General features: G+C 45.0%; 1 protein-coding gene across 2 annotated transcripts; it reads right to left on the bottom strand.

The window, feature by feature from the left end:
- Positions 1–2,313: 2,313 nt before the first annotated feature.
- On the bottom strand, positions 2,314–16,533 carry PANK3 (pantothenate kinase 3). 2 transcript variants are annotated; one of them, XM_069970587.1, is made up of 8 exons: positions 16,225–16,533; positions 15,842–15,894; positions 9,837–10,189; positions 9,391–9,644; positions 8,354–8,530; positions 7,620–7,743; positions 3,092–3,217; positions 2,314–2,499 (listed from the first exon to the last, which is right to left on the bottom strand). In XM_069970587.1, exons 1-8 carry the CDS (start codon positions 16,518–16,520, stop codon positions 2,449–2,451), a joined length of 1,434 nt encoding a protein of 477 aa, XP_069826688.1. In that variant the 5' UTR covers positions 16,521–16,533; the 3' UTR covers positions 2,314–2,448. The 2 variants fall into 2 exon arrangements, with proteins under 2 accessions (XP_069826688.1, XP_069826698.1); XM_069970597.1 differs by lacking the exon at positions 16,225–16,533 and adding an exon at positions 15,976–16,017.
- Positions 16,534–24,955: the final 8,422 nt, after the last annotated feature.

The raw sequence follows: 24,955 nt of genomic DNA, 5'->3' as shown, positions 1-24,955 counted from the left end.
AACCTACTTTTCAGTCCATCAATAAAACACGGCATGGATTTCTTCAATGTAATATGGCAGAATAAGCATCCTGAAAACTGTAAGAGAGGATGTTTTCTGCTTGTAGAATCGGAAATATTTAACATTTTTACAAATGTTTATATGTTTCACATAATGCCCCTTCAGTTTTTGGTTGCACCCAGCCTGCGATCCCCAATAAGAAGCTATTCATGCAGCAGCTGCTGACACATGCAGGAGCATCCACAAATATTGGCACCAAATTTTCCATACCTTGTAAAGAACGTAAATGTCTTACTATACTGATGCTAAAACAGTATCCATATATATTCACATACGTAGAGTGGGACAGTTGCTTATTGGTACAAGTTCCAGTTTACATGCACAAAAATATCTTTGGATTCACAGTAAATTTGTTAGCAGCAATGGTTTGTGCCAGTTCTAATGATCTATTCATAATGCACTGCTAGTGAAAATGTTACCAATATATGGCACACATCCAGTCAAGTACAGTACCTTGGAACTTACATGACAGCTACGGCATTAGACGATGCCCACAATTCTGAGAAATGGGAACTGGTTCTTTTAACAGCAATTGCTGGAAGACAAGCACTAGGTGAAGGCATTATTCAGTGCAGTAGAAGATGGAAGGTTGTCAAGTAAAGGATGTTAGATGGTAAAAAAAAAAAAGTGTAACTTTCTTAAGATTTTTACTGTTTGGTGAACTATTGGGCAATTTCTAATGGGTGCTACCAATTAATAAACTGTTGGGAATGTTTAATCTACAACCTCCGGATATGTAATGCCCCCCCACTCATACAGTTTCAGCATGCTGTTATATTCCTACCACCATTCTTTTAAAGGAGAGCGGTCATTAAAAAAAAAAATTGATTGGTCAGGGGCCTCTGCGTTGAGATGCTAGAACTAGTGGGGAGAAGCGATCACCAAGCAAGTTCTTTCTCTACTCTATCCTCATGGCTGAAGAGAGACTTCCATAGTAAGTCTATGGGCCCATCTCCTATAGCTAAGAGGAAGTACAGTGTTCAACTGCGCACTTCTGTCCACTGGTTCTAGTGATCAGTGAGAAACAGAGATGAGCAAACTTACAGTAAATTGTGAAAAACTCAGAAACCAGGACCAATCAAAACTTTTGACACAGCTCAAGTCTTTTTTGAATGACAGGTACACTTCTATACGTAGTCAAATGAGGAGAGGTAAAGTGTGCAACCTCTAACTCTGAGCATATCATAAGGCAACAGGTAACACAGAAGAACATTTTAAATTTACACCAAATCCATGATCCACAGTCCAGTGTAGTGGAACATGACATGTCATTAAGTGTACAATTACCCACTGCTGAACATGCCCACAGTTTAAACATCAGCAAAAACACTGAATAAAAAACACTTCAACAAAGATTTGCCATGTAGTTGCCGCCTGATGAGACTATGAGGCAAACAGCACTTGTAATACTGGCTGTAAATCAAAGGGTTTATCCAGGATTAGAAAAACATGGCTGCTTTCTTCCAAAAACAGCATCATTCTTAGTTTGTATGAGGTATTGCAGCTGGTTCCACCAAAGTAAATGGAGCTGAGCTGTAATACCACACACAACCTGAGGGCAAGAGTGGTGTATTTTTCTTGTTTTGAAGAAAGCAGCTATGTTTTTTCTAATCCTAAGAACCCCCTTTAAAGGAATGGACAGATCTAAGGACAATTTAAGCATCCACTAATATACAGGTAAATGCAGCAATGGCTCTCTGAATGTATCAAGAACAGACTAAGTTTTGAAGCAGTGTTGGCTACCACGATGTTGGTCAACATTATTAAGGCAAAACAACTCCATTGCAAATATACATGGACTTGTTTGACTTGGTAGAAAACGAAGAGCTTTATATTTACAAAAATAAAAACTACATACAATCAGAAAAAAAAACTAAAGGAAAAAAGCTGCATTTTGAGTACACAATGCTGCCCCTTACACTGGAAAACTCAGAGATGAGGAATGACCGCATGAACATGTGCGTTGTGCTAGAGTAAGAACAGTAAATGCCTCTGATGCAAAAAAAAAAATAAAAATAAAACTAAATGGCATCCATAATACGGGCCAAATGTAATGTCAGATGCAGAACAAACTGTTTGGATAGACCAAATGGCTGCCAGTAACTTATAGAGTTTATGCAGTACAATATGTGCTCTTTTTAATCCCCTTGCTTACATAATACTGGCTCTATATACAGGGTGGTTTACTGCTGCAAGGGCCATATGTGCAACATCCCTAGCACGAGGGTCCTCAACAAGATCATGGCTTCCAAATTGGTCTAAATATTCACATATTTACTAACAAAAGAAAGATCGATATTGTCAAAATTTTCTTCAGTTATGCCCACTCTTTAAACTGTATACAACTTTCCAGCGAACCGATTCCAGGATAAAAAATTACAGGAGAACTCAGGAGAAATTCAGCAAACCTAGAAGGGCACCAACTGCACCAAAATAGCCCTGGAAGAAACAAAGAGAAAAATAATTTAGTGGCTGTAAATAAGGGAAGGCCTTCAAAGTATAACTTTTGCAATGACAGAAACAGAGACTTCTGTGTACTCCCTTTAAACTTTATAGAGTCCTAAGGCCCTCTGCGATCGTAAGTTAGTTGAAGTGAGTGTCCTGGCCTGGCCGTATGATCAGAAAGATTATAGAAGCCATACTCCATAAGCTTATAATACAGCCCATCCTCTTGGATTGGGAAGCCATTCAGCCATGGAGTGAAATGCACAGCTATAAGCTTCACAAAGCTATAACTTTCAATTGCACACTAACATTTTAAAGGGGTTTCTAATGAAATACAATGAGATTCCCACCTGCTGTAATATAATAAATAAATTTACTTTCATAACAACTAAGAGCTATTACCACAAAGAAAAGTTGTTTATTTGTCTTATAGGTAATATTGGATGTTTGGTTTAATAAGGAATGAAAGTGTACACATCACTGTACTGTAAAATGTGACTATATACCTCAGCAACACATAATCCAATATCGGGATTAACATACATATACTTTTTCAAAGGCTTGTTTTTTTTACTTGGGCACATACCTCGTGTTCCAGAAAGAGCGCTTTAAGTTGACCATTCGACCAATAATCCAATGCATACGCCAGCAATTTCATTGAAAGGGTATTTACCCGGAGAAAATTACCAACAAAGATAACTCTGTTTATTTTCTAAAACAAAAAGTGAAAAAATAATGTATCATTTCCTATATAGTTCTTAAATAAAAAGTAACCAAGAGTTCCTAAAAGATAAGAAGCCAGCATACCACAACTTTTAGGGGCAACTTCCATTGGTAAAAAGTGAGAATGCTAACGCTACGGTCACCACACAATGTACGAACCTGTCTGCTCTAAATATGCAGGCATGTGATGAATGGAAGTGCCAGGTCTCAGACCCCCACTGATCTGTGGGACTGAACTACTGATGTACTACTAGATATATTAGGTGGACATTCTAAGAGGGAGTCAAAAGAAAACCAACTACTTGGGGCACTATAACAACAATAATACAATAGGAAAATGTAAAGACAAGAGCATTTTCCAATAGCTGTGTCTGTGGGTTCTGTTATAGGGGCTGTATTATGTTTATTGGGTCAGTAAAAGCCTTTTTGGCTTCATCTGCAACACACCTTTATTATCTCACATCCTGCTTCTCTTTAGTATTAAACACTTCCTGTTTGGCTTGTTGTATTCTCTTACAGCCTTCATAGCCCTGTACAATGCTGCTTGATACATATGCCACAAGGCAGCACTATAAAGAAGCCGAAGGATGGAAGCAATAGACAAACTAAATAGTTCAAAGAGATGGCAAAAACATTGTGGATGTCTGCTTGGGGTTCTACATGTAAAACCACACCAGCAGTCAATAATACAATTCAGGCTGGGTACACACTGTGTTTTTTTTTTTAAATAAAAAAATTAAAAAGATCAAAACGCATCTGTTTTTTTTTTTTTTTATGCACACACAAACTTGGTTATCCACATTTCTGTGTTCGCTAAAAAACACAAAACGATTGCATTTTGATCCTTTTTTTTTTATAAAAAAATAGTCAAATGGAAAAACGGATCAAAACAGATGCACAGAAATGCATCTGTTTTTCTATCTTTTTTTTTTTTTTTTTAGCCTTACATAAAACTATACTGCAGTCAACAGAACATTAAAGCGACTCTGTACCCACAATCTGACCCCCCCCCCCCCCCAAACCACTTGCACCTTCAGATAGCTGCTTTTAATCCAAGATCTTTCCTGAGGTCCGTTCGGCAGGTAATGCAGGTTTTGTCCTAAAAAACAACTTTTAAACTTGCAGCCCCGTGCCCAACATCCGGGGCTTAGATTGTGTATGCATTAGGCTGGCAAAACCTCTCTGTCCCTCCTCCCCGCCCTCCTCATCATTAGGAATGCTCCAGGTAGATTGTCTCCTATTAATCAGCTGTGTGAATACTGAACATTGTAAGGCTGGATTGTAAGGGAACCTGTGCAATGTTCAGACAGAAAAAAATTTCCAGTGGCATTCCTAATGATGAAGAGGGTGGGGAGGAGGGATGGAGGGGTGGTACAAAGTTAGGGCACAGATATTTTAGGCCAAGGCCGTTGGGCAAGTTTAAATGTTGTTTTTTATGACAATAACTGCATCACCTGCCAAACGGAGCAGCTATCCGAAGGTACAAGCGGTTTAGAAGGGTCAAATTATGGGCACAGAGTCGCTTTAAAAGGAGCATCCAGATATTATTTTTTATATAGGTCAATGTGTGGGTTGTCTTATACAGCCTACATTTCCCATGATGCCTCTGCTTTGCAGAGGGGGTACAGTCTTGAACACAATATACAGGATCATATGAGAGGCACCTTTAGCTTATCTCCTGGCTATCTCGTTTGCACACAGAAGAGACAGACAATGTGACTTAGGGGAGCTGTATAACTCTGCAGCTAATCATAACATGGACTAACCTATTTCACTGTATGCCTGCTCCCTTAAAGCTAGGAAGAAAATTACATCTTCAGAAGCACTCTGTTCAAGGAGGGACATACAGACGAACAGACTGGGTATCTCATGACTAAGGGATCAAGGTGTATGGATGCAACTTGGCTAGAATGAAATACAGGAAATACTGGTAATATGTGGGCAATGGTATTCACTGTATAATATATGGGTAAATCTGGAATACTTCTTAGGGTGCCTTCACACGTACCGTATCGCTGCGAGTTTCTCGCACATAAATCCATAGTGATACTGATAGCTATCAAGCCAATGTATATGTATTCTCACTGCGTGTTTGGTGCGATTTTTAAATGCGAGTTTTGATTTTCATATGATCTTCACAGGCAAGTTCAACACCACAAAAAACGCAGCTACTTTCATGCGAGTTTGATGCAAGTTTTATGCGAGAAATAAGCAGCGATATGGTACGTGTGAAGGCACCCTTTAAGAGAAAACAGAGCCACCTGTAGCAGGGCTCCAGATGGCGACCAAAATGGTCGCCAATGCGACTGATATTTTGCAAATGGCGCCCAGATTTATTAATCTGGGCGCCATTTGCGACTGGCCCCGGCGGCGGCGCGCTGTCTCTTTAAGATGCGCGGCTGATGCGCGGCTGCCGGGGGTGTCCCATCCTATCCCCGGCAGCGCGGCGCATCAGTGAGCTGCCTGGGGCCCTGACTTCCGGCACAGGAAGCGCGCGTCAGAGACGCTTCCTGTGTCAGAAGTCACAGCCCCGGCGTACAGGGAGCTCACTGACGCGCCGCACTGCCGGGGATAGGACGGGACACCCCCGGCAGCCGCGCATCAGCCGGGGACAGCGTCCGAAGAAGAAGAGGATCGCCGGGGGATCGGGTTGTCAGGTGAGTTTGTGTGTTTGTTTTTTTTAAATATTGCTTAGCATAGAGGAAAGGGGGGGGGGCATCTATAATGGGGGGAGAAGAGAGTGCCATCTATAATGGGGGGAAGAGAAGGGGGGGCATCTATAATGGGGGGAGAAGAGGGGCCATCTATAATGGGGGGAGAAGAGGGGCCATCTTCAAGGGGGGGAGAGGGGGCTAGCTATAAGGGGAGGGGGTATCTATAAGGGGGGGAGAAGAGGGCATCTATAATGGGGGGGAGGAGGGGGCATCTATAATGGGGGGGGAGGAGGGGGCATCTATAATGGGGGGAGGAGGGGGCATCTATAATGGGGGTAGAGGGGGTCATCTATAAGGGGAGGGGGTATCTATAAGGGGGGAGAAGAGGGGGCATCTATAATGGGGGGGGAGGAGGGGGCATCTATAATGGGGGGGGAGGAGGGGGCATCTATAATGGGGGTAGAGGGGGTCATCTATAAGGGGAGGGGGCCATCTATAAGTGTAGGGCAAACTGGCTGCAGACACTGGGAGATATATGCACAATTATTATTATCAGGGCCCCTCAGGTGTCTGTATTGTAGGGGGTCACTTGCATTAGTCACTAGGTGAGAGATATATCTATCTATATACACATCTTGTGGGGGGTCACTATGGCTGCAGTCATAAGTCTAGCTCAGTATGTATAGACTGTTGCAAGCTTTTAAAGGGAACCTGTCACCCCCGGTGCCGGGGTGACAGGCTCCCAACCCCCCGTTAGAACCCCCTATACTCACCTCATCGCGCCGGGTCCCGCTTCTGGAGATGGTCGGGTCACGGAGATCTCAGCCGCTGCAGTCCGGCGCGCACACTGAGAGATGAGTCCAACACTCATAGAGAATGACGGAGCGCTGGACTCTCCCGTCATTCTCTATGAGCGTTGGACTCATCTCTCAGCGCACGCCGGGCTGCAGCGGCTGAGATCTCCGTCACCCGACCATCTTCAGAAGCGGGACCCGGCGCGATGAGGTGAGTATAGGGGGGTTGGGAGCCTGTCACCCCGTCACCGGGGGTGACAGGTTCCCTTTAAGTTCAAGTTCAGAAGAGTAAGCCTCATTAAAAGGCTAGCCAAGTGAAGCTGAAGTACTGAGTCAGACTGGATATGGTTGTCAAGTTGCAAGTTTCCATGTTGAACATTTTCAAACTAAGAAAAGAAAGGATCTAAAGGAGGAGGATGCTGCCGTGGCCTCTGCACACAGTAAGTCCCATGTAACATAACATTAATTTTACATGGTTTAAAATGTTGGCGACCAAATATTATATTTGGCGCCTAAATTTTTCATGTTAGGAGCCAATGGCTCCTAGGTAAATTTTTTAGTCTGGAGCCCTGTGTAGTCAGTAATTGCCCACAGCTGTGAGTAAAATGGAATTCTACTATGTAAAATCCCCCCCCCCCCAATAGCTTATAGCTGTCAGGCATACCATTTGGATGCTGTGATGGTAGTCTGCTGCAAAACAGCATGTTAAAATTAATGATCCCATGTCCTGGTATGTAGAAGTGGGGGTGGTGACACAAAAGCAGCAGAATGAATGCACCTTCCGTCCTCCTCCCAGCCACTAAGGCTTCATTACCACCTTGACTCTCCAGGAATATACTGGACCCACTAGAGAGTCAGTGAGCTTCAATCTGTGGCTCTCTAGCTACTTTGACACTACAACTCCCACCTTGCCCACTATATGAGTGTTTAATACCAATCTTACCTCATTGACAGCACACATCCGGGCTATTGAGCCAATATTATTGGTAATGGTCACCAATGTAGCACGAGCCAGATCTTCTTTACTTACAGATTCTCGTTTATCTTTGTAAATCATGTTTCCAAAACTGAGAAGAATGAAGCAAACATTTTCAGGTAACTTGCCATAAGGGAATAACCAAGTTGGCGTATATAACACTGTATTATACTACTTTTAAGCATAAGAAATTTAAATGTATATTAAAATGGTTTTCCAGCAGCTGAAAGTTATCTACAAAATGTAAGATAGGGCATAACTAGTTCATCGGTAGAGGTGTGAGCGCTAGTCATTATGGTGCAATCTATGTTTAGAATGTGTCAAACAGATATATAATAATCAAAGGATCACGGATCATCCGGGCAGCCCATAGCATATAGCAGCGGTCTGCTGCTGCCACTCCTATTCCACAGAGCAGCGGCAACAAATCGCTGCTATATGGATTGTTCTTCAACAACGTTGAAAGACAAACGACTGCAATGATCAGCCGATATCGTTCATGACGGCTGATTGCTGCCTTCTATTACACAGAACGATTAACGGACGATAATCGTTCTGTGTAATAGGGCCTTAAGAACAATGGATTGATGGCAGGGCTGGACCTATTTCTATCATACTCTAGGCAAGTTTTTCTTGAAGTATAAATTTTAACCACAGTTATTAGAAAATAAGAATATTAGATAAAAAGGCTATTACTTTACCTTGATGCTACTGCCCATCCAGGAAGCCCAAATCTTTCGTAGTCTCCTCCATATATGTCCCTTACTAATTTATCAGCATTAGTACTGTCACCGGTGGCTGCCATTTCCAGAGCTTCTTCAAAGCTTTCACATCCTGTCAGTAAACTGCAGAGACCAAGGAAAGTGCCTCCACCTAGGCTAAATGAGTAGAGTTGGCACATTACTAACAGCCAGCGTATACCATTCTGACTACCCCAAAGATTCAACTAACACTGTGGCTCATAGCAGTGCCGACACAAACATAACCCATTTGCACTGGTTTCCACTACCTGGAAGCAGCCAAGAGAATAGACTTGTATTTCTTGTAATTTGATAACTAAAGCTAGTTTAAGGCCATAGCCAATAAACAGTGCTCAGATGATTTTGACAACAGGACCTTGCTTCATACCAGGATGAGGTATTTTTGTCTGATAAGATATATTACAATGTTTCTTATATTCACTAGTACTATGAAGAGTTTGTTGAATGTACTATGATCTATGCAGAGTTTGTTGAAAGGACAGTGGCTGCTTAGAGGGGTTGGCCACTTTATAGTAAAATTGTTCAGTGTACAGTATTAGTGTATAAGTGTACTCACTGACAGCAGCTGCCTGTGTACCACATAGGGCTAAGATCAGGCTCCCCTCCTTCAAGCTATGCTGCCCTGCTTTATGTTAAATCTGCCCATAAGATGGCCGACATGGAGGAGCATGTGACCATGCCCCGCCTCCAGTGTCCTCCTCAGGCATATACAGGCTTAGTGGTGGACACTGGGGGGTGGGGCATGGTCACATGCTTCTACATGTCAGCCATCTTATAGACCAAAACACCACAGATCAGGACAGCACAGCCTGGAGGAGGGGAGTCTGATATTAGCTCTATGAGGTACACAGGGAGCTGCTGTCCATATATACAGTGAGTACACTTACTAATACTGTACACTTAATTTTACTATAAAGTAGCCAACACCTTTGAGATTTATTGTCACTTTTATAAGCACAAGAATCAAAGTGCATTACCTTGTACCACACACTCTTTTATAGCTGTCCTTGGAATGGACTGCGAGAATGCTGACTCCAGAACCAATGTTCACCACCAGTAAAGGATAAGGGTCATCGAGATTAAATGGAATTTTCTGGCACTGTTCTGGGTGTGAAGCATTCTCAAAATAATAGCACTCAGCCTGGCCATTAAAACTGACTGAGTCTATGTACAACAAGCCTTTAACAAGGGAATCCAGTTCATCCACCTTGTGCAGTTCTAGGTTACCAATCTGTTTAGAAGAAACAAAAATATGCACATATAAGGTTCTTATTTCCTATATCTAAAGAGTATTCTCACTTGTGTAAGAATACATAAAGAATTAAAAATGCTAATTGTTTTATAGAGTACAAGACCAAAAGTGTACAAATACCATCCTAACATGGCAAAGGCCGGTGCCAGTGCCCAATAGTTTAGTACCTACCGTCCTAAACTCTTCTTCAAATTTATAAGCACCACCGCCTGTTGCGCACAGGACAGTATGTAGTGTTGAAAAATTCTTATCTCTTGCCATGTGAATAAATGTTGGCAGATCTTGTGTGGGGAATCGGATGAAGTGCAGGTTTCCTTTTCTGCCAAAGAGGGTCAGGTTTTTCAGCTCCAAGTGGACATCTCGAATGCCTGTAGAACCATAGGCTACATTGGAAGTCAGATATTTACGGATGCTCTTTAGGCTCTCAACTTCTTCTTGCTCCTCCTCTGCTGTTATATCAATTGGCTCAAAATAAGCCAGTTTTACTAAGGTACCACCAATGTCCATACCAAACCAAGGGAATGCTGATGAAAAAGAATATACACATTAATAACATCATATGTTTTTCCGTATTCATGCTGCATGAGACAATGTAATTTTAACTAGTCACAAAGGGGCTTTATTAGAGGGATTAACAATATAAAGTAGATTTTGTGGGCCAGTTAGACAACTCCAGGAGGCGCCAATAACAGACCAAATTTTAGAGTGAGTTCACATGTTCAGGTTTTAAGTTGCAATTTCTGAATCTAAAGAACCTGAAGTGGATCCGAGATTACGTAAATTTTTCTCCCTTATAATACTCTTTTTGAATTCACTCCTGGCTTTGGTGCCAAACACGTGCCTGTGTGATTTCACCCTTATGGCTATAATAGACAACAACCCAAACTAGATGCCAGTATCTAAATTCTCAGCACACTCTCAGGCCACTTTCAGAGGCGTATTTAGGTCAGTATTTGCATCAGCATTTGTAAGCCAAAGCCAGGACTTGATTCAAAACACAGAAACAAAACTCTTTCCATTCTAGTTTTCCTCTATTTTCGATCCCTAGTTCTTGCTCACAAACACGGATATAAAATACTGACCTAAATACCGCCCTGTGACTTCATCCCAGCCACCCGACCCCTAGGACTTCCTCACTTTGTGTAAACGATCAAAGTAAACAATTCTTTATGCCGGGTATTTACTGGATAATACTGAGCTTAACCTAACTATTGCATGTTATTTATTACGCTACCAACCAGATAATCTCATAAGAAACAGGAGCGCTGCATAAGCGACATTCCTCTGCTGGAAAGAATTTCTCTTCATATGGATGAAGCGACAGGAGACATTAGACACATCCATGTAAATAACAGTGTATGAAATATGGAGCACTATGGAAATCAGGTCACATAAAGACTGAGTCCTGTGATGTGGTCAGAGCTTCTATAGTCGCACATGGAATGGAAAGACTATCACACTTCTGAATAGACTTATCCATTACCTGTCCAAGTACTGTCTGTCATACGTGTATATCACTATATGATGTTTCTATGTTTGATAAAGCTTAATAGCAACAGTATTGTTTAAATTAAAACATTTTTTGTACTGATCACTTTTCACTCCAGGAGTGTCCGCTTTATTATAACAGACAGGATTACAGTTAAAGGTGACAGCAGTACATAGATGATACAATAGGTGATATTCACAGCTCAGCCTCCATCTCCCTATGACCTATGAGAGCATGCCCTGAAACCTGCCCGTTTATGTCAATGGGCCAACTCCTGTCTATTGTTGCTTATGTCCATGAGGCTTCCAGTGAAGCATAATAATGCCCCCATAAATATGTACAAAAAAAAAAATGAAATAAAAAAATTAAAAAAATCAGTAAAACCAGATTAGAAGCAAGGAGTGTGTTACAATATCTGGGTCCAAATGATAAAAAAAAATCTAGGCAATTCATTCCTCTTAGTAGTTGGGTGATGTAGTGTTTTGGGTGGAAAACCAGCCTTAAGAGCCATTACTGGTCACTAGTGGTGAGGGGCTGAGTGTTACATAGATGGAATTCCAGTGGTCTTCAGGCAAGTGCAGGGAACATGATAATAATAAAACGTTTACTAAGTAATACCATATTAGCATGGAGCATTACATGTCACAGAAGATCACTATTCTTCTGCTACAGAGGAAACAATTGTGGCTTAAGAAATTCTTAATCCGAGTCATCCTACACCACATGGGTATTACAGATGGTCACCCACTCCAACAGAAAGATTAGTAACAGATATACAGCAACACAAGGATCCATTATGACACTTCTCTCAAGGACCTTGTGACTTATAAATTTCCCTAAATTGTGTAACAGAGCAGCTTTCCAAAAGCAGCTATGGCTGGAAAACCACCCTGTATAGCCGCCTAACTACAGATATTTGAAGCAGGATACATTTATGGACAGATGTCATTCGGCTAGAAACTGGCTGCATTGTAAATATGCGGACAGAAACAGAAAAAGACATAGTTGTGTGTGATGTAAGGGTGTGTTTATACAGACAGATTTATATGGCAGATTTTTTTAAGCCAGAGCCAGAAACAGACTATGAACAGGTCAAAAAGGAAAGACTGAGATTTCTCCTCTCCTCAAATACTTTCCTGGCTTTGGCTTCAAAAATCTGATAAATCTCTGTGTAAACGCACCATTAGTGTATACATATACCTATCTATCAGAGCCGGTGGAGAAGGGGCACTGGGACCACCCCAAAGACACGGAGCCTCATGACTTCCCTGAAATATCATACACTATTGTAAAAAGGGAGCTGGTATCTTTCTTATATGCTCTGTTATTTGCATTGGCAGCATAAAAACAGGTTCTGTATACAGAAGCCAGCAGCCCCCGCTAAAGAACCCACTGAGATGTTAACTAGAGATGGGCGGACCGTTAGCCGCCAAACCCCAATGCTCTGCATTTGATTACCAATGGCTGAAAAAGTTGGATGCAGCCTGGAAAACATGGATACAGCCATAAGCGCTGAATGTAACATTTTGGAACAGCAAAAAAAAAAAAAGAGAAAAACAAATGCAGTATTGCATAACAAAATATTTCTACCAGACATTGACAAGGTGCTGATCCGACAAGTGGCTGTGAACAGCCTGGGCAATGTCCAAAGATGATAACATGCATTGCAACCCACATGCCAAGAACATGATCAGCACTGTCTGAGTGGGCGTTCTCAAAGTACAGTCACCCTGGAGATGTTTTAGTGATACCAGAAATATCCCCTAAAATGTGCAATGGTTACAGGGTGTACCTGTCGACATACAAACTTTTGACATGCCACAGAAACATGCAAAAAGTTTTTATTGGTTCTGTTCAGACCTGTACCCATTGTGAGAACGAGTCGGGAGAGGAGCTTGCTGCATCGTGTCCCCTCTTGGCACTCTGTGTCAGTCTGGCTCCATTGACTTGCATTAGGAGCTCGACCTGTCACATGACACAGAGCTGGGAGTGGACTGTACTTAGTGTGATCTTCTCCCAGCTTGTTCTCACAATAGGTAAGCATCTGAACAGGACCAATCAAAACGTTTGAGACACCAAAAGTTTTTTTTATTACGACAGATACGTTTTAACCCTTTAAGGACATGGCCCATTTTCGTTTTTACGTTTTCGGTTTTTCCTCCTTGTGTTTAAAAGGTCATAGCACTTGCATTTTTCCACCTAGAAACCCACATGACCCCTTATTTTTTGCGTCAATAATTGTACTTTGCAATTACAGGCTTAATTTTTGCATAAAGTACACTGCGAAACCAGAAAAAAATTCAAAGTGTGGTGAAATTGAAAAAAAAAACGCATTTCTTTTATTTGGGGGAAATGTGGTTTTACGCCATTCGCCCTGGGGTAAAACTGACTTGTTATGCATGTTCCTCAAGTCGTTACGATTAAAACGATATTTAACATGTATAACTTATATTGTATCTGATGGCCTGTAAAAAATTCAAACCGTTGTTAACCAATATACGTTCCTTAAAATCGCTCCATTCCCAGGCTTATAGCGCTTTTATCCTTTGGTCTATGGGGCTGTGCGAGGTGTCATTTTTTGCGCCATGATGTGATCTTTCTATCGGTACCTTGATTGCGCATATACGACTTTTTGATCGCTTTAGATTACATTTTTTCTGGATTTGATGCGACCAAAAATGCGCAATTTTGCACTTTGGGATTTTTTTGCGCTGACGCCGTTTACCGTACGAGATCAGGAATGTGATTAATTAATAGTTCGGGCGATTACGCACGCGGCGATAGCAAACATGTTTATTTATTTATTTATTTGTTTACTTTTATTTAAAACCTGGGAAAAGGGGGGTGATTCAGACTTTTATTAGGGGAGGGGGCTTTTTACTATTAACAACACTTTTTTTTTTTTTTTTTTACACATATACTAGAAGTCCCCCATGGGGGCTTCTAGTATATACACTGTGATCTCTCATTGAGATCTCTGCAGCATAGATATGCTGCAGAGATCCATGAGATCGGCACTCGTTTGCTTTCGGCTGCTGCAGCCGAAAACAAACGAGTGCCGAGCCGAGGACGGCGCCATCTTGGACGTGTCCCCGGCCGGCATCAGTAACGGAGATCGCTCCTCCCGGACAAAGTCCCGGAGGAGCGATCTCCCCCACTAGACACCAGGGAAACGTTGCCTCCGGTAATCGGAGGCAGCTGTCAACTTTGACAGCTGCCTCCGATTATCTAATTAGCAGGCACGGCGATCCGACCGTGCCCGCTAATAGCAGCGGTCCCGGGCTACTCGCGGCACCCGGGATCGCGGCACTTCAAAGCGGGGCCGCCGCGCGGCCCCGCTTTGAAGTGCAAGTGAGGACATATGACGTAGGGGTACGTCATATGTCCTTAAGAGGTTAAAATGTGCAAAAGTTCTATGTACCTAAAAGGACTTGTGTAATTAACAAAACTAGGTACATGCTGATGCATTATGTGGAAATAATGTAGAAGTCCAGAAAGTGAGTTTTTTTCCCCAAGTGCCAGGGAGGTGGGAGGATGAAAAAAAATAAGACATGCACTTACCTCCCTGGCTCTGGCACTGGTGGCCACATATCACCGTTTTGGTCCCCAGCCACCTTCGGGTTAGAGAGGGGAAACGTTACATGCCTAGTCCCCTCTCTAACAAGGAAGCTGCTGGGGACCTGAGCAGCGGTATGCGGCCACCAGTGCCAGGGAGGTAAGCGCATGTCTTATTTTTTCAGTTTTTGTGAAAGAAAAAAAAAAAAACTCTCTCTCTGGACTTCTCCTTAACATAACTAAAATGTAGAAGCATCTCTGAACCTGTTTTGTATGAGAGATATGGACTAACTAAATCCCATGTGACTGCATTGTTCCGATAAACTGCTGCCCTTGGTTACAACCCACTAAGGTGGGCCAGGCTCTGTACAACTGCAACCTACACAAAGTACTGGCAGTAGTCTGCAAGCAAGGGGGGTGGGTTGGAAAGGTGTCTGCACTGTTGCATGGCAACAGCAGGGTCAGGGTTCAGAAAGGAAACCAGGAAGTGAACAAATCCATGGAGGGAGAAAAGAGTAGTGATTTAAGTTACTGCACTAAAACACATTTGTACATCTTTATATGTATGTACGTAGGCGGTGCACATCTGATTTTACCAACTTTGCTTCATGACATCCCTTTAAAAAGAGACAATGGATGCCCATAGACTGCAGGTGACCCTACTGTATCGGGGCGAGGTGGTGATATGGGGAAGACTAAGGGATAAGTCACACTCTATGTGACCAAGAATTCAGCCATACTTGTCACTACTAGGGTAATGGACTGGGGAAAGAGGAGACAATGATGCTTAGTCACAGACCCTTGTGATGGCCTCAGTGGTCACATGGTATAGTAGCTGGCACCATGGTCATGTGACCGATGACTGTCAGAGATCACTGAGGCTTCTCTGGATATTATAACATGTGTAGCTATTACTGGGCAGCTCCTTTATAGTAGATCTCAGGTGACCTACATAGAAGAATACTGACCACACTGCAGGTTCCTCCACTGCTCCCTATTAAGTAATGACGTCACCCGGTGACATCACTGCTGCAGTCACATGACATGTTATTACACAGCATATGCATGGGGAAGTTTCTTCTATCAGCAGGGCAGGCACAGCGCCCTCTTGCGGCAGGCACAAAGCACTTACACGGCTTTTTCGCATCCTTGATCTTCATGTCTGTAGGCGGAATGGTCTCCTCCCTGCGGATACAAGAAGCACAGTGACAGTCAGCAGGACACCACATCCACACATCCGGCTGTCCGCAGCGGCTCCGGCTCTACCTGCTCCCCTGCCCGTTGGTGCCGCCTCCTCCTCCTCCTCTCACCACCGCTATTCACACACAGGCCCCGCCTTCTAGCTCCAGTCATGCAAACATTCACAACATCCGGGCAATGGCCCGCCCGGACGTGGGACGTCACTGCACGCTAGCGCAGGGTTCGCCGGGAATTGTAGTTTTCCGCTCCCTTCGCTTAACTGCTGCGAAGACAGCGAACTACAAATCCCTAGGAGCACAGCGCCGTGGCTCTTACCTGCTCTGGCTATGTGTGGTTATGGTAACTGGAGCGGAGCTGCGGCTGTGAGGTGACACTTGAGCTAATGGCGTCTCCTTCCTGCGAGCCGGAGGGAGCGGCTGCCCGGGCGGTACAGGGAAGTTCTGGCAGTCATATCCGCGCTGTACGCAGCTGGTGGAGGGGGAGAGCGGCTCACGCCAGGCGGCCTGCAGCCAATAGGGGGAGGCCGAGAGGCGGCGACCAATGAGGAGCGGAGCGGCCGTGGGATGATGCTCGCTGACGCGCCTATTGTGTGGGGAGGAGGGGGCGGCCATGGCGGCTGTGGTGTCCTGAGCCCTCACTCCGTACTGTACGCTGCCTCTCACTCGTTATTAAAATGGTGTCTGGCTGTAGGTGACCGCTTACACAGCGCGATAGTCACACAGGCCGCAGTATAGATGGCGGACAGTATATCCGAATCCTGACAGCCCAGGTGACCACAGTGTGAACACAGTTCTAGGGACACGGTGCTGTACTCTGGCGCCTCCTAGTGTTCTTCTTGGACAATGGCAGGTCAGATCCAGGAGCAGCCTGACAATGGGCATGTGTCATAGGAGCTTAGCAAGTAGTGCGCCACCTTTTGAGCTTGGTGTGTCAGTATTCGGCGAAAAACGAGTATAACTGGAATGGTGTCTCACTTCGAGAAAAAGTGACACAAATTAACAAAAATACTTAATTGTAATAACTGTACTTAATATACCAAAAAATAATTATTGTGTGAAGTAAACTAAAACCACACACACACTACCCACCTGACCCCCATCCCTCCCCATACACTACCCCACCTGACCCCCATCCCTCCCCATATACTACCCCATCTGACCCCCATCCCTCCCCATACACTACCCTACCTAACCCCCATCCCTCCCCATACACTACCCCACCTGACCCCCATCCCTCCCCATACACTACCCCACCTGACCCCCATCCCTCCCCATACATTACCCTACCTGACGCTTCCACAAACACTACCCAAACCCGATCCCCCACACTACCTTACCTGACCCCCCTCCCCACACACACCACCCCACCTGACCTCCTTACCCACATACACACTTCACAACCTGACCCCATCCCTTCCACACACACACACACACACACACACACACACTACCCCACCCCCATCCCTCCCCACACACACTTACAATACTGCTGCGGTCAAGGATGAGGGCTGTGGCACCAGGAGACTACGCTGGAGGTGGGGCTGGAAACAGGAGCAAGACAGGGCTGGAGAGTGGCACCGCTACGACCGGCCGTATGCAGCTATTGTGCCGGGTGGCGTCACCGTAGCTGCGTCCGGGCAGTACGTGGGGTGGGGAATATGTGGGGGCGGGCCGCAATGTAAGGACGCTGGAGCTTTTCTGTATTGAACTTTTCTGTATTATGCATGGTGGCTGCGTGTCAGCAACTATGGCTACGCGTGTCAATGGTTCGCCATCAGCGCTATAGGAAGTCACACCTGTGGGCCTGTAAGACTGGTCTTAATTGCAGATTCATGTCAATTCTTTGGGCGGATTGTGGGGGAGGCGTCCTATTGGATGAATGGGACAGGTGGAACTGCAAGCGGAGTCCCCATTGTGGACTTATTCCATAGTGTGAGCGGACCCTAACACTTGTCTGTGCCTTCTTTCTGCTCTAAAATTGCTTCATTTTATTGATGGACAGTGTCACCTAGGTGGAGGCTTCATGGCAGTTGGGCCATCTCTCCTATATAGACAGTGGCACCTAGGCCGGGCTTCATGGCAGTTGGGCCCCCTCTCCTATATAGACAGTGGCAGTTGGGCCCCCTCTCCTAAATAGACAGTGGCACCTAGGCCGGGCTTCATGGCAGTTGGGCCCCCTCTCCTATATAGACAGTGGCAGTTGGGCCCCCTCTCCTAAATAGACAGTGGCACCTAGGCCGGGCTTCATGGCAGTTGGGCCCCGTCTCCTATATGGACAGTGGCAGTCAGGCTTTATCTCCCAGGTGGGTAGAGGGCCTAACTGCCATGAAGCCTTCGCCTAGGTGACACTGCTCACTGATAAAATGAAGCAATCTTAGAGCAGAAAGAAGACACAGACAAGTTTTATACAGGTATATATTGAATGTGCAGCATCTAAGCTTGTGGATGGTGTTGAGAACCACACACAGAGTAAGGGAGGGTGGCAATCACTTTGAAGGCAGCATTAACTAGTTACAGAAATTCCGAACAGATCAGTGTATTATTTAATTTTGTTTACCCGTTCTCTTGATGTGCAGGAGAATAGGATTCTTGCCACACAGCTTGAATAGATAACTGCCAATCAGCTGCTGGTGGACGGAGTTCTCTGCTGCTCATGAATATGCAGGACTACTGGGCTCATGCATATAATGGAGAGGACTTCTTATTGTGCGTGTTATTCAGGAGGAGATCTCCCAATCAGCTGCACAGAACAATGTAAGTGATATATCATTCTGTCCAGCTTCTCTGTCACTAGTTTATGCTACCCTGAGATGGGACACCATAATGCTACTGACAATGTCACTTCATAAGTCATATAGTCACTTTATAAGTCCCGTAACACCTATGGGGCCACAGCTATTAATGGGTCCTTAGTATGTTAGCATTTTCAGTGCACCAATATGCCTGTCCCTCATGCATGTCTCCGGAGAAAAGCATATGCTGTTTTTATATTTTGTGTTTTGCTATTGTGATATTAGACAAAACAGAAGCAAAACAATAATAAAAACACTGTGAATACACAAAGTTTTGTCTGCTGTTCTTTTTATTTGTGTGGATGACATTTTGGGGATCTTTTAAAGTATGGTATTACGTGCTATATGGCACTATGTGTGTACAGCTCACTACTGTCAGCACTGTATGGCACTATGTAGGGCTAGGCGGTATACCGTGAAAATACTGATACCGTCACTGGCGTCAGTTAACCGACCTCAACTTTGCCAGGACGGTATCTGCGGTATTTTCACTTTTCTCCCCGTCTGAGCCCTGAGCTGTACAGGTTTAAGGAGGTCTCCTATGTGCTGTGTGTGCAGGGACGCCCAGACAGCACATAGGAGACTGGCACTGTGTGTCTGAGCGCCCCTGCCACCCCCTAACCCCCGCCCGGCGTGTCAGAGCGGCCCGGTCGTCTCAGCCTGTCCCAGCGCCCACCCGGCACAGCGGAGCGCCCGCCCTTCTCAGCACAACCTCCCGGCGTGTCAGAGCGCCCCGCATCGCCCGGCACGGCACTGCGCCCCTGCCTGTCTCAGCCTGTTCTAGCGGCCTGCACCTGCCTCTGTCATCCACCCAGCACAGCGGAGCCGCCACCCGCCCGTCCCAGCGCCACCCCCCACTTGCCCGGTGTGAGAGCGGCACAACAGTCACTGCTGGCACGAATATCACGGCAGTCAGTAAAACAGTCAGCAACCCATGTGAAAAACAGCCACGTTTCTGACCACAACGGCTGTGGTCAGAAATATGGCTGTTTTTCACATGGATTGTGAATAAATCTACACGTTTTTCCTTACAGTTGGACTAGATAGATAGATGGATAGATAGGAGATAGATAGAGATAGATAGATTGATGGAGAGATAGGAGATCTATAGATAGAAAGATAGATAGAAAGATAGGAGATAAATAGAGAGAGAGAGATAGGAGATAGACAGACAGGAAATAGAGAGGGATAGATAGATGGATAGAGAGAGATAGGGGATAGATAGACAGATAGAGAGATGATATATAGATATCTTCACGGCGTGTCAGAGCGCAGTGCAATCTACAGCCCCCCCCCCCCTTATAATGTGCCACTCATTATGTCCCCATAATAGTGCCTTTTTACTGTCACCTATACATAACATACTATATACCCATCGTATATACTGTATGTCTCTGTACTGTCACCTGTATATACTATATACCCATCATATATACTCTAGGTCCCTATAGTACATAGCTATATACCTGTATATACACGTCTTGTAGTGTACACATAGCTGTATACCTGTATATACACGTCCTGTAGTGTGTACATAGTTTGGGTTGCTGCTCATTGAGTTACTGTACTTTTTTAACTTTATTGAAACAAAATATCCCCAGTTTGGCATGCCCAAGTGGGTGTGGCTTGTAAAAAGGGGTGTGGCTTACAAAGGGTGTGTGTCATAGTTATCATCCAATTATCGTTACCGCAGCTACTTATGCGATAAACCGCGATATTGATTTAGGCCAATATCGCCCAGCCCTAGCACTATGTATGGCACTAGGTGCCCCCTTAACCTCTGTGGCAGATCTCAGGAGAGCGAGTAAAGGCTATATCACATTGCCTGATTTTCTGAAGAAGCAAGCACCTACCTGTCAGCTCAGCGCTCGTTTCCTTCTTGTTTCCCACCTGTTGCACATTGCTATTACACGCACTGATGGTGCGTTTACACAGAGAGATTTATCTGACAGATCTTTGAAGCCAAAGTCAGGAACAGACTGAACAGAGAACAGATCATAAAGGAAAGACTGAGATTTCTCCTCTTAAATCCATTTCTTTTTTTGGCTTCAAAAATCTGTCAGATAAATCTCTCTGTGTAAACGCACCAAAACAGCGATCGGTGAGCAGCAGCAGGGGCCGCCCAAATAATCCTTTGATCGTTCAGGTGGCCCGTTGAAGTTAGCGGCGGTCTGCTGCCACCGCTCCTGTCTCTCAGACCACGGTGCTGCAGACTGTGTCTTTCAACATGTTTAAAGACTACGAACAGCCGACATTGTGCATGTTGGCTGATCATTGCCTTTTTAACATGTGCTATTACATTGAACGATTATTAACTTTACTTGGCGGATTAGTGACCGTTCAGGCCAATAATCATTCTGTGTAATAGTGTCTTTATCGGAACCGACCTCTGACAAGGCTATATTATCACTCCATCATTCTCTCATATCTGGTCTGCTACAACACTGTGTATAGTTTTTAATGTCCTGCACATCCAATGGTAGTTGGTGCCTAGTAATTTGGGGTTCCTCAACCCCAACTTACAGAATCCAATAAATCATGGCACTCAGGAAACAATGTGAATATTAAAGGATATTTATTCCAGACAGTAATTAGACATACTCCAACCAGACATGGAAGATAATGTCAGAAGATCATTGAGAATATATGCAATGGCTACGGATGGCGATATTTTGGTCGAACCTCGAGCTTTATCAAGCCTGTGTAGCTCTTATACAGTAGCTTGGTAGAGGCAAGGCGGTATTACCAGATGCCACCTTACCTTTACCAACTATCAGAGCTAGGCTATGTGCACACTGAGGAAAAGGCGAGGAATTAGGTGAGGAATTTCAGCTTGAAATTCCTCCCGTAAAATATGTACAGAGCAAAGTCCCATTGTGTTCAATGGGTTTTCTGCTCTGTTGTTCAAACTGCAGAATTTCTCAGCAGAATTTTCTGCTGCAGATGTGCTAGAGCAGTGATTTTCAACCTTTTTTGAGCCGCGGCACACTTTTTATACTTAAAAAATCCCGGGGCACACCACCAACCAAAATGGCACAAAATGACACTAAAACAGTACATATTATTCATATAGTTAATAATATAGATTCTAAATGTATTTATACTCACTCAGTGTGAAACCTGGACCTGTTTTCTTCTCCCCCCCTGTGCTTCTCTCCACCATACTTCTCCCCCCTACTTCTCTCCTGTGCTTCTCTCCACCATACTTCTCCCCCCTGCTTTTCTCCTGTGCTTTTCTCTACCATACTTCTCCCCCCTGCTTCTCTCCTGTGCTTCTCTCCACCATACCTTTCCCCTGCTTCTCTCCAGTGCTTCTCTCCACCATACTTCTCCCCCCTGCTTCTCTCCTTTGCTTCTCTCCACCATACTTCTCCCCCCTGCTTCTCTCCTGTGCTTCTCTCCCCCCTGCTTCTCTCCTGTGCTTCTCTCCACCATACTTCTCTCCCCCCTGCTTCTCTCCACCAAACTTCTCTCCCCCCTGCTTCTCTCTGCTGTTTCTCTCCTCCCTGCTTCTCTCCCCTGTTTCTCCCCCATCCCCAGGTTTCTCTCCCCCATTGTTTTCTCCTGTTTCACAGGAGCACCATAGTTTGGGGAACTTTCCCCACGGCACACCCGACCATGTGTCGCGGCACACTAATGTGCCACGGCACACTGGTTGAAAATCACTGTGCTAGAGGAATCCTATAAAAGTCAATGGGGGGCTTAAATTCTGCTTGAATTCTGCCTGAAAACTTTCTGCTTCAATTCCTCGAGAATTGCTCAGTGGGCACATACCCCTACACAGACTTCATAAAGGTTGATGCGTCAATTTTAGGTTGTCATGCTGTTGGATGTGTCTGTTTTTTCTTTGTATCAAATTCATTAATGTGGTGCATGCCCTTAGTATATTCACACAGTGTTTTACAGGAAAAAACTAAAATTCAACCATCCAGTCACATTATAGTAGAAAACCCATCAAAAGATGAGGGTTTGCTTAATAAATCTGTTGGTTGTGGCGCATTTTAAAGGACACACTCTCAACGCCACCACTTGGCGGGTTTTCGGACAAAAATGATGGATTTGTCAGGGTTTTGGAAAGACTGTGTGTTAGTAAATGTGTCGGAACACTAAACCAACAGGGAAAATAGACAAAAACCTGAACATTTGCTGGTGGGAACATGTTAGTAAATCAGCACATTGTGTGTTTATATCCATGGAGACCCAAACTTCTGGATTAGGGGCCAGTTCGCACGGTGCAAAAGGGAATTTTTTTTTGCAATAGCCGGGGAGAGGGTGGATGAAGGCAACCACATCCACTTTCCTGGTTTCAGCGCTGCTCCATTTTGTGGTGTTCCCAGACTCTTCCTTGTCTGTGACATAGCTTGAGACGTGACGTTTCCAGCCCACATGGCCATTCAGCGGCACAGGCAAGATCCCACTACAGACGCTAAATGACGGAGCGTGCTGGAAACTTCATGTTTTAAGCCATGTCACACCAGGAAACTGCGGGGCACCGCAGACTGGAGCAGCGCCATGCGAGACCCGCAGCTGAAACCAGGGAGGTAAGTGGACGTCATTGCCTTCATCCACCCCCTCCCCTCCGGCCATAGTGAAAAAAGCCCTCCCACCCAGAGTATCCCTTTAAGGTAGCTTCACACATACTGAATTCGCAGCGGATAGTGGTACTGTGATCTTCAATTAGGTTACATACCCGCAGCAGAATTTTCATTCCGCTGCGAGTATGTAATAGAGCCGGCTGCAGGTATGTAACCCTATTGAAAATCACAGTACCAGGATAAGCAGCGGATTTTGCTAAAAACTTGCAGTGTGAAATCCGCTGTGAATCTGGTACGTGTAAAGCAACCCTTAAAGGGGTTGTCCGGCGATAAAAAATTATTCACAGAATAACACACATTACAAAGTTATACAACTTTGTAATGTATGTTATGTCTGTGAATGGCCCCCTTCCCCGTGTCCCACCACCCCCACCCGTGTACCCGGAAGTGTGGTGCGCTATACATTACCTGTCACGTGCCGACCACGGTCTCCGATCCTCAGCAGTGACGTCTTCTTCGGGAGGCCAGCGGATCTTCCCGAGTGCCGGCCGTCCTCTGCAGCGTCATCCGAAGCTCAGCCGCGATTGGCTGAGCATAACTGTGCTCAGCCAATCGCGGCTGAGCAGCTGATGACATCGCCGCGTCATCAGCCGCTCAGCCGCGATTGGCTGAGCTCAGTTATGCTCAGCCAATCGCGGCTGAGCTTCGGATGACGCTGCAGAGGGCGGCCGGCACTCGGGAAGATCCGCTGGCCTCCCGAAGAAGACGTCACTGCTGACGATCGGAGACCGTGGACGACACGAGATGCGGTGAGTATAATGCACCACACTTCCGGGTCTAGCGTGGGTGGGGGGAAACACGGGGAAGGGGGCCATTCACAGACATAACATACATTACAAAGTTGTATAACTTTGTAATGTGTGTTATTCTGTGAATAATTTTTTATCGCCGGACAACCCCTTTAAGCATTATTTATACAAACGCAGATAACTGTTTTACCTTAGGGTACTATTACACGGAACGATAATCGGCCGAATTGGCCCGATTCGGCCGATTATCGCTCCGTGTAATAAATGCAACGATCAGCCGATGACAACGATCATCGGCTGATCGTTGATATAGGTTAGACCCTATTTTTGTCGGGCGCCAACCGCGCACCGCTGCGTGTAATAGCGGTGCGTGGCCAGCGACTAACGATATACATTACCCATCCATGTTCCAGGGCTGCTCCTGCCGTCCGCTTCTTCCGGGGTCCCGCGCGCGCTCTAGCTTCACAGCTACCTGTCAGCTGATAGGCCACTCAGCCAATCACAGGCCGCGGCGGTCCCGGCCTCTGATTGGCTGAGCGGCCTACCAGCTGACAGGCCGCTGTGAAGCTAGAGACCGGGAGAAGCGGACAGCAGGAGCAGCCCTGGAACGTGGATGAGTAATGTATGCCAGTTTAGCAAGGGCCTGCAAGGACATTGGTAACAATGTCCTTGCAGCTCTTGTCAAACGATTATCGGGCCGTGTAATAGGCCCAGTAAACCAGCAACGATCTAGCAGATCGCTGCTCGTTTACAGGTATTATCGGGCCCTGCTCGGCCCGTGTAATACCACCCTTAGAGTCCATTTACACAGAAAGATTATCTGACAGATTATCTGCCAAAGATTTGAAGCCAAAACCGAGAACGGATTTGAAAAGAGGAGAAATCTCAGTCTTTCCTTTATGACCTGATCT

Source organism: Dendropsophus ebraccatus, chromosome 1 (assembly GCF_027789765.1).
Source record: "Dendropsophus ebraccatus isolate aDenEbr1 chromosome 1, aDenEbr1.pat, whole genome shotgun sequence".
Lineage (NCBI taxonomy): Eukaryota > Metazoa > Chordata > Amphibia > Anura > Hylidae > Dendropsophus > Dendropsophus ebraccatus.
The sequence above is the reverse complement of the archived record's forward strand: the minus strand, read 5'-3'. Positions and strand labels throughout refer to the sequence as shown.

Coding starts and splice junctions, on each gene's coding strand:
- PANK3 (XM_069970587.1), bottom strand. CDS start 16,520: ATGGCCGCCCCCTCCTCCCCACACAATAGGCGCGTCAGCGAGCATCAT. Junction 8,531..9,390: donor AAAAGAGTGTGTGGTACAAG/GTAATGCACTTT, acceptor CTACTCATTTAG/CCTAGGTGGAGGCACTTTCC. Junction 7,744..8,353: donor GGATGGGCAGTAGCATCAAG/GTAAAGTAATAG, acceptor CATTCTTCTCAG/TTTTGGAAACATGATTTACA.